Source organism: Dipodomys merriami, unplaced genomic scaffold (assembly GCF_024711535.1).
Source record: "Dipodomys merriami isolate MVZ:Mamm:240054 unplaced genomic scaffold, mDipMer1.0.p SCAF_62, whole genome shotgun sequence".
Lineage (NCBI taxonomy): Eukaryota > Metazoa > Chordata > Mammalia > Rodentia > Heteromyidae > Dipodomys > Dipodomys merriami.
Genome location: NW_027206202.1, coordinates 1,128,970 through 1,137,931, shown reverse-complemented (window position 1 = coordinate 1,137,931; position 8,962 = coordinate 1,128,970). Strand labels below are relative to the sequence as shown.

At 52.5% G+C, this 8,962-nt stretch overlaps 1 protein-coding gene across 1 annotated transcript; it reads left to right on the top strand.

Moving 5' to 3' along the window:
* The first annotated feature begins 1,511 nt into the window (after positions 1-1,511).
* LOC138814950 (protein orai-3) lies at positions 1,512-7,281 on the top strand. Its single transcript, XM_070004096.1, has 2 exons — positions 1,512-1,881; positions 5,573-7,281. Exons 1-2 carry the CDS (start codon positions 1,654-1,656, stop codon positions 6,221-6,223), a joined length of 879 nt encoding a protein of 292 aa, XP_069860197.1. The 5' UTR covers positions 1,512-1,653; the 3' UTR covers positions 6,224-7,281.
* The last annotated feature ends 1,681 nt before the right edge of the window (positions 7,282-8,962 follow it).

Genomic DNA, 8,962 nt, shown 5'->3' with positions numbered 1-8,962 from the left:
AAGCGGGGGAGAATGGGAAAGGGTATCTGCATACAGATTCTGGGAGCCAGGGGGCTGGGGGAGGTGGAGGATGGGTGGGGGGAGGGCAGAAAGCAGACCACCAAGGGTGCGCAGGGAATGAAGACCAGATAATTGGAGTTGGGGGGTGGGATGGAGCAAAAAAGGGAAACCAGAGGAGCGACTAGGATTCAGGTGTCAGAGGTAGGGGGCTCCAGGAGCCTGGCAATACAGGGCCGAGTGGGGTGGGAAATGACAAGAACAGGTATGCGGGCAGTAGTATCCCCTCTGGGAGGTCACCCCTCTCCTTTCCCCCTGCCCAGATTTCATTTCCTTCCCCCGACCCTGACTCCTTGAACGTCACTGAAAATGGCAGCTATTGCGAGGAGTGGGGGCCACGGGTGTATTTGCTGTCAAGCTCGTGGCCCAGGGGAGTGGTGAGGGGTACCCCAGCCCCTTGCCTGCTTCTCCGCACAATACTTGAACATTCATCTGTACTGAAGTGTTACTTGAACCGGGGGAACCTCGGACCTGGGGGAGCCAGAGTGTGATGGGCCTGGACCAGCTTGGCTCTTCCCACTCTTTCATCGTCATGGAAACTTGTATCCCATTTGCCCAGGGAACTGCCACTCCTGATTGCCATGGAAATAGCAGCCAATGGACACCTCCTGATGCCAGTGCTAAGGCTGGAAATGGCCCCTCTCAGTTGCCATGGGAACTTAGTAACAGACTCTTGGCCCTCTACCCCAGCCCCTCCTTCCAGCATGGGGGCGGGGCCTCGGGAACCAGAGGGAGGAGTTGGGGCCAGGTCCTGCCCCCAGCCCCGGCCTCCGGGGAAGCCGGGTTGTACCATGTAGGGGAGGGGGGAATCTATCCACATACCTCAGGTAACAGGGAGGTGCGGGGTGGGGGGAGGGACAGGGTGGACCAAAGGCCGGAGGGGAGGGGTCCTGGGGATGGCGAGAGGCCTGAGGATGGGGCCGCTTGGGGGAGGGGGAGGAGGCCGCCCGGCGAGGGGCAGGTGAGGGACCAAGCCGGGCTGGGCCCCGGGTCTATACAATACGGTTTGCTATAAAACTCAAAATCTTCCAGCCGGGGCAAAGAGTTCTTGCGTTTGTTTCTGTGCAGCGTGGCGGGCGTGGGGCGCTCCTCCGTCTCTTTCCGTGGGTCTTTCTGGATGGATCTGGGCGGTTCCTAAGGGAGGAAGGGTTCGTCTCTCCCGAGTTCACTGTTGTTGGGAAGAACATGGAAGGCTGGACACCTGGAGAGGGCCAGGCGTGCTCTGGAGTGACCCCTCACGCCCTGACCTAGGCGGGGCTGGAGCGGTGGCCGCGGCTCGGGCGCCCGCCTACTTCGGAGCACGGGGGTCGCCAGGTCCCTCGGCATCTCCGTCCACGGCCGGGACTGGGGGGCCCGTCCCGGCTCCACCCCATCATGTGGCCGCCCAGCCCCGCCTCTGCCCCAGTTCCTGTTTCGGCCTCCGCTAGCCCGGCTCGGCCCTCAGTCCCCGCGCCTCCCCCGCCGGGCCAGGGCCGCCTCTCCCCGGGCGCCCGCCACCCACGCCCGCCGGTGCCGTGCCGCGCGCGCGAGCCATGAGGACGCCCGCCGGCCCGGCCGCTCCGTGACCGCCCGGCGCGTGCTGCCGCCGCCCCCGCGATGAAGGGCGGCGAGGGGGACGCGGGCGAGCAGGCCCCGCTGAACCCCGAGGTCGAGAGCCCCGCGGGCTCCGCCACGTACCGGGAGTTCGTGCACCGCGGCTACCTGGACCTCATGGGGGCCAGTCAGCACTCGCTGCGGGCGCTCAGCTGGCGCCGCCTCTACCTCAGCCGGGCCAAGCTCAAGGCCTCCAGCCGCACGTCGGCCCTGCTGTCGGGCTTCGCCATGGTGAGGGGTGGACAGGGCACCCGGGGCGGGCTTGGGAGCACGTGCGGGGCGCGGGGCAGCGGGAAGGCGGCACAGAGGGACGCAAAGGCCGAGTTCCTAAAGGGGGAACTGAAGGAGGCCTCTGTGCTGGGGCCACAGGACCCATGGCGGCCTCGTGGAAGAAGCTGGGTAAACACATCAGTGGGGATACACAGGCCAGGCTGGGGCCAACGGATGCAAAAGGAACATGTTCCTGGCAGAAGTACTTAGTTGCTCAGTACTCCTGAGACGTTTGAAGGGCAGATCGGGGGTGGATGGAGGACTGTGCCCACAGTGCCAGGGGACAGGGAGAATTCGCTGCGTGGAAGAGTCCCTCAGCTGAAGGAGGGTCTATCCCCACGAAGGACAGGGGCGTCCCCTGGACAAACACAAAGGGTCCAAACTACCCAGGAAAACTTTGAGATGAGATGATGTAGGCCAGGAAGCCGCTGGGGAAGGAAGCTGATGAGGGAGCTGATAAATGATTCGCAGGCTGATAAACTGCAGGTGTGAGTGGGTGTGATCAGCCAACGGTCTCAGCGGTGGCCTTGGAGGGGAATGGTAGGAGGATTCCTGCAATAGACCTAAGTTCTGACTCCTCCCTGCTAGTGGCCAGCGGGGTGGCCGTGGACAGGCCTCCACTCCCTTGCTACTATCCAGCGGGAAGTTTTGAGATCATGAGGGTGCATCTCTGCCCAGCTCCTGCCCAAGGAGGAGCTGTGATTCTTGACATCTGAACCTCTGGGTTCAGGTGTGTTAGGACCAGACCTACATGCGAGGGGAGGCTCAGACCAGTGTGTTAACTGGGCAGGTGTAGAAGCGGAGCATATTGGAGTCTTTCTCCCCTTCATCCAAGGAAGGAGAAGCAGGCCCAAGAGGGTCTTTGGGGAAAGGGCTCTGGTGTGGGTGGATGCACCGTCAGAGGTAGGGAGGTAGGCTCAGCACTGGGTGACTGGGTTTGGTCCCTGCCCCTCTGTGTGACACATCCTCCGTATTTGAACAATGACAGGAAAAGTCTGGAACCATAAGGGTTATCCTAGGCCTGTGGTGTTCTATTTTGGGAGAGGGTTGTTCAGAATGCACAGAACAGTCCATCCTCCCTGATAAGGACATGTGGAGACAGGGAGTCAACGCCCCTTCATCTGCACAGATCACAAGGAGAAGGGAGGCCCCTTGTCCCCAGTGCCATGCACATGGTTGAGGAGGGCAGTAGCCCCTCGGTCCAGCCTGTTCCCTAAGGGACAGTCTGGCCTGCTGCAGGACCTGCTGCACAGGTTGCTGGGGTGACAGCTAAAGAGCCTGAGTCTTCTCTACAGGATGAAGAGGCTGGTGTGGGCAGGTTCTAGAGGCAAAACTGGCACCACCCCTGGCACAGGGGAGCAAGGCTAGGCCAGGCCCTGGGGGAAACCAGGACTAAACCTGGCCCAGATCTTCACCTGCTGGCATCAGCTATGGCCCAGTTTCCCAAAATACTCAGCCTGGTCTCTTCCACCACCGCCTTCCTAAACCTTCCTTCTCACAACCTGAGAGCAACCAGGAATGGGGAAAGATCCTATTCTTGAAATCCAGGTGCCCAAGTTACAATAACATTATGCAAATTGTATTCAACTGTCACTGTGTAGTGTGTGTGTGTGTGTGTGTGTGTGTGTGTGTGTGTGTGTGTGTGTGTGTTGCTGAGGATTGAACTCAGGGCTTATGATCACGAGGCAGGAACTCTACCACTTAAGCCAAACCCCATGCCCAGGGCTTTTTTTTTGGGGGGGGGTGTCCAGTCGTGGGGCCTGAACTCTGGGCCTGGGTACTGTCCCTCAGCTCTTCAGCTCAAGGCTAGCACTCTACCACTTGAGCCACAGCGCCACTTCCGGCTTTTTTCTTTTTGCTTATGTGGTGCTGAGGAATTGAACCCAGGGCCTCAGGCATGCAAGGCAAGCGCTCTACCACTGAGCCACCTTCCCAGCCCCACCCAGGGCTTTTTATGTGCATCATTTACCTGTTATTCTGTGAAAGGGTAACACTACCATGACCATTTTTACTGATGACAAAAGGGTGGCTCACTGGTGGCTCACATCTGGAATCCTAGCTTCTCAGGAGCCTGAGATCTGAGGATAGCAGTTGAAAGCCAGCACAATATATGAGACTCTTCTCCAAAAGCCAGAAGTGAGGTATGGCCTAAGTGGTACAGCATCAGCCTTGAGCAAAAAAGCAAGTCAAGGGAAAGTGTGAGGCCCTGAGTTCAAATCCTGGTAGTAGCGCACATTTGCGCACACACACACACACACACACACACACACACACACACACACACACACACACACCAAGATTCTACACGTGGCAGAATATATACTTAAACTTTAAGCAATCTTATCTCTAGAGTCCACAAATTTGTACATGCCCAGAACAGAATCATTAACTCACTTGTTTGCAAAAGCCAGATAGGTGTGAGGTGAATGCCAAGTTGACGGGGTAGGGACATGTATGTGATCAAGGGACCCCATGACTTGTCTCGAGGAAGTCGTCATTCAACTCTGAACTGATGGCTGCCGTGCTGGAACGTGAGCCTAGTGTGACCAGATCTGCCAAGTTTTCAGGAAGATCTGGAAACAGGGATATTTATATGACTCCTCTTGAGTTTTAAAAACTGGAAACTTACTCAGTTTTTTTAAAAAAGCACACTGTGTGAGCCAACCAAAATATGCCTGAAGCTGGCTTTGATTCATGGTGTACCAATTTGCAGACTCTGGTCTTGGAGTTTATGATCAACTATAATAAAGACAGCAAACATCTATTCATTTATTTGGGAGTGACTACGTGCTAGAGTTGTTCTTAACACTCAGTGTATGCTATTTAGCTTTCTCAACAACCCAATGAAGTAGGTAGGTGTTAGTATCAGTTTCCATTCTCCAGATAGGAAATTGAGGTACAGAGAGAACTAAGCCACTGGTTGAAAATTAGACAGCTGCTGGACATCGTGATACATGCCTGAAAGCCCAGATATTCTGGGGGCTGAGGCAGGAGAGTGATTCATTTAAAGCCATCCTGAACAATTCAACCAAGATCCTATCTTAAAAAAAAAAAAAGCTAGGCACCAGTGGCTCACACCTGTAATCTTAACTATTCATGAGGCTGAGATCTGGGGATTGCAGTTCAAAGCCAGTCCTGGCAGAAAAGGCTATGAGACTGTTATTTCCAGTTAATCACTAGAAAACTGGAAATTGCACTGTGGCTTAAAGTGGTAGAGTACTAGCAAAAAGAGCAAAAATTGCTCAGGGACAGCACCCATATCCTGAGTTCAAGCCCCATGACTGGCACAACAAAGAAAAAGATTGCATAGCTTGTAGAGCTGAGAGTGAACCCTAGTCATACACCTTGTGTCTTTTAACTTCTATGAGATGATCAAGTCAAACTCAAAAACATGTAATCTAAGCTGGTCCCAGCATAGGACAAAGCCCTTTAAGATTGAGAGCTTTAGGCAAGGTGCTATCCTTGAGCAAAAAGGCCAGTGACAGCATCCATGCCCTGAGTTCAAGACCAGGACCAGAACCACAACCAAAAAGGATTGAGAACCTTCCGTCAGGCACTGTTCTGGGTCCTACATATATAGATGCGATGGGTCCTAATAAGTAAACCACCTCCTTACGATCAAGCACTCAATCATCCCCTTTTGTGCCCACAGGTGGCCATGGTGGAGGTACAGCTGGAGAGTAATCATGAATACCCACCAGGCCTGCTGGTCGCCTTTAGCGCCTGTACCACTGTATTAGTGGCTGTGCACCTCTTTGCCCTCATGGTCTCCACGTGTTTGCTGCCCCACATTGAAGCTGTGAGCAACATCCACAACCTCAACTCTGTCCACCAGTCACCACACCAGCGACTCCACCGCTATGTGGAACTCGCCTGGGGTTTCTCCACTGCCTTGGGCACTTTTCTCTTCCTGGCTGAAGTTGTCTTGGTGGGTTGGGTCAAATTTGTGCCCATTGGGGCTCCCCTGGACACATCGGCTCCCATGGTACCTACGTCTCAGGTGCCATCCGTGACCACCTCCTTCAATCCATCTTCCAACCTCCCAGCATCCTCTGCTTCTATAGCCCCTTCACGGACTGAGTCTCCTAAGAACTGCCCACCCCGGCAAGTGTGTGGTGGTGGGGCCCACGGGCCCGGCTGGCAGGCAGCTATGGCTTCCACAGCCATCATGGTGCCAGTAGGACTTGTGTTTGTGGCCTTTGCCCTGCATTTTTACCGCTCTTTGGTGGCCCACAAGACAGACCGGCATAAGCAAGAGCTGGAGGAGCTGAGTCGCCTGCAGGGGGAGCTGCAGGCTGTGTGAGCCTGGCATCAGCCTCTACTGTGAGATCTGCCTCCCTCAGGTCTGGAAGGGCTCTGGGGCCTGCAGACCATCCTTACCCTTGGCTGGAGTCACTCCTTGTGGCCCCTCTCAGGTGGCCAGATTACTGTGGCCATGGACGGAGAGGCGGGGGTGGGGGGAGGTCTCACCTTCCCAGAGATGTTTCCTGTCAGTCCATGGGTTTTGTAAGCTCTATTTTGTCTAGCTGGGAGGAACAAGAAGGCAAGTAGAATCCTCAGTTCAGGGATCCTGGGGACTGCTGAGGGAGGAGGGTGACCTTAGTGAGACTTTTGGTGCCTACCGTCAACATCTTACTTCTCTATAGGATGGCTAGGTCAGAAGGTGACACACGCACACAACTGCCCCTAGGCAGTCAGCCTTTGCTCCGGCTATGTGGAATCTATATTACAGTTGTGTGCCAGTACTAGGGCTTAAACTCAGGGCCTAGGTGCTGTACCTTAGCTTTTTTGCTCCTAGGTTCTTGGTGGCTAATTGGAGATTGGAGTCTTCTACAGTTTCCTGCTCCAGCTGCCTTTGAACCTTAATCCTCAGATTTCAGCCTCCTGAGTAGCTCGGATTACAAGTGTGAGCCACCGCCATCTGGCACAGTTGGCATTTTGATAGGCTCCACATTCTTGCTTTATCTGCTTTGGGTGTCTCTGGGTATTGGGTCAGCTTCTTTCCTAAAAGGAGACACCCTGTTTTTGGAGATTCAAGCCCACCCCTCAGTGGGCTCACACACCTCTGGATCTGATTCTCCCTTGAGTGTTTCAGGGGGGGAGGGTGTCTTTGAAGACCAAGGGCCTATGAGCCCTATTTGATTCTAGCAAGGTTTGGGGAAGGCAGTTTTAAGGGAGAAGGTCAGTCCTTTGACACTGAATTTTTCATTTTTTTTTGAGGGGTCTGAAACTGGGACTTGAACTCGGTACCTAATATTTTCACTCATTGGCTAGCACTCTACCAACTGAGCAACACCTCCAACCCCTGACACTGAATTTTCGATCCACCTAGTTTTGTATAATAAAAGTGTGTTTCACAGATATCCTTGTAGCTGCGAATGGGATGACGGGAGGCCTTTTGGATAAGGTTACTTATTCTGGCTGAGAATGTGGCTTAGTGGTGGAGCACTTGCCTAGCATACGTGAAGCCCTAGGTTCGATTCCTCAGAACCATATAAACACAAAAAAAAACAGAAGTGGTGCTGTGGTTCAAGTGGTAGAGCGCTAGCCTTGAGCAAAAGAAGCTCAAGGACAGTGCCCAGGCCCTGAGTTCAAGCCCAGGACTAGCAAAATAAATAAATATTTACAGGTTACTTATTCCTAAGAGCCAAGTAGAGGTGAGTATACCTAATAGGGAGAGGGTCCAGGTATAACAAGGACCAGTAGTTTCTTAATCTGGAAAAAGTTATTCCAAGTCTAAGACTTTTGAACTTTTGAATCTCCATGATCTCTTCCATTCAGGATTTGAAGACACTTTTTTTTTCTTGAGTCAATACTACATCCTAAGGAACTTCTCATAGGCTGTCCCATTTCACCCTCTCAAACACTTCAAGAGACAATTGTGTTATTTGTTTGTTTACAGTGGAAAAACACGATAGAGAATAGGAAGATGAGGCCCACGTGGGCTGATGATCTTGACCAAAGCTAGGCAGTGAGCAAGTCAGTGGGACTGAGCTTGGATTACCGTTCCTGTCACATGAGAATCTTTCTGATTGAAAACAGGAATCAGTACCTTTCAACTTCAAGGAACCTCATATCATCTCCTCTGCTTTCATGTAGATTTATTTTTTTCAGTCTTATTTCCTCTGTAATTTTAAACAGCCCTAATCCTCTGTCTTTTATTCTTGTGGCAGGAGACCTTGGACAAATGCTGTCCTTATTACTTAAAATAAAAAAACCAAAACAGGCTTCAAAAACCTCTCCTGCACTGTTCTGATATCTTCAATATGTCTTCTGTGACAAAAATTACCCTCATTTTTTGAAGAAGTGGACACTCGAGGTCATACAGTGACGGACTGTTGTGGAGATGCAGTAGGTTCTGGGCATACTCTGGAGGGTAGTTCCTCTAGACACCAGGGCACCTGTATCTAAACAAGATATAAGGTTACTCAGAGCCTTGCCTCCGTGGCTTATGTCTATAATCTTAGCTACTCAGAAGGCTGAGACAGAATGATTCAGATTCGAAGCTAGCCCTGGTGGAACAATTGATGAGTCTCTGATCTCCAATTAACCAGCAAAAAGCCAGAAGTGACGGTGTAACAAGTGGTAGAACACCAGCCATGAGCAAAAAGCCAAGCAAGAGAGGCTCTGAGTTCAAGTCGAGGAAGAGGAGAAAGGAGGAGGAAGAGAGAAAAACAGTCCTGTTTTAGGGCCACCTCAGCTCTAGGATCCTAAATTAAAAGCTGGGGTGAGGATGCTTGGATTCCTAAGTATATCCATTTATTTAGGTATCTCTGCATATATTATCTATCTATCTATCTATCTATATCTATCTATGGCGTCAGTTTGGGGGCTAGAAGTAGAGGGAGAGCTGTCCCTGAGATTTTTTTTTTTTTTTTGCTCAAGGCTAGAGCTTTACCCTTTGAGCCACAGCGCCATTTCCAGCTTCTAGGAGTCTCACAGACTTTCCTGCCCAGGCTGGCTTCAAGCCATGATCTTCAGCTCTCAGCCTCCGGCGTAGGATCTTTATTTTTTGTACACTTAGGGGACTCGAGACTCAGAA

Excerpts from the sequence above, each read along its gene's own strand:
- LOC138814950 (XM_070004096.1), top strand. The coding sequence starts at position 1,654 with ATGAAGGGCGGCGAGGGGGACGCGGGCGAGCAGGCCCCGCTGAACCCC. Across the intron at positions 1,882-5,572 it reads TGCTGTCGGGCTTCGCCATG|GTGGCCATGGTGGAGGTACA; the intron begins GTGAGGGGTGGA and ends TTGTGCCCACAG.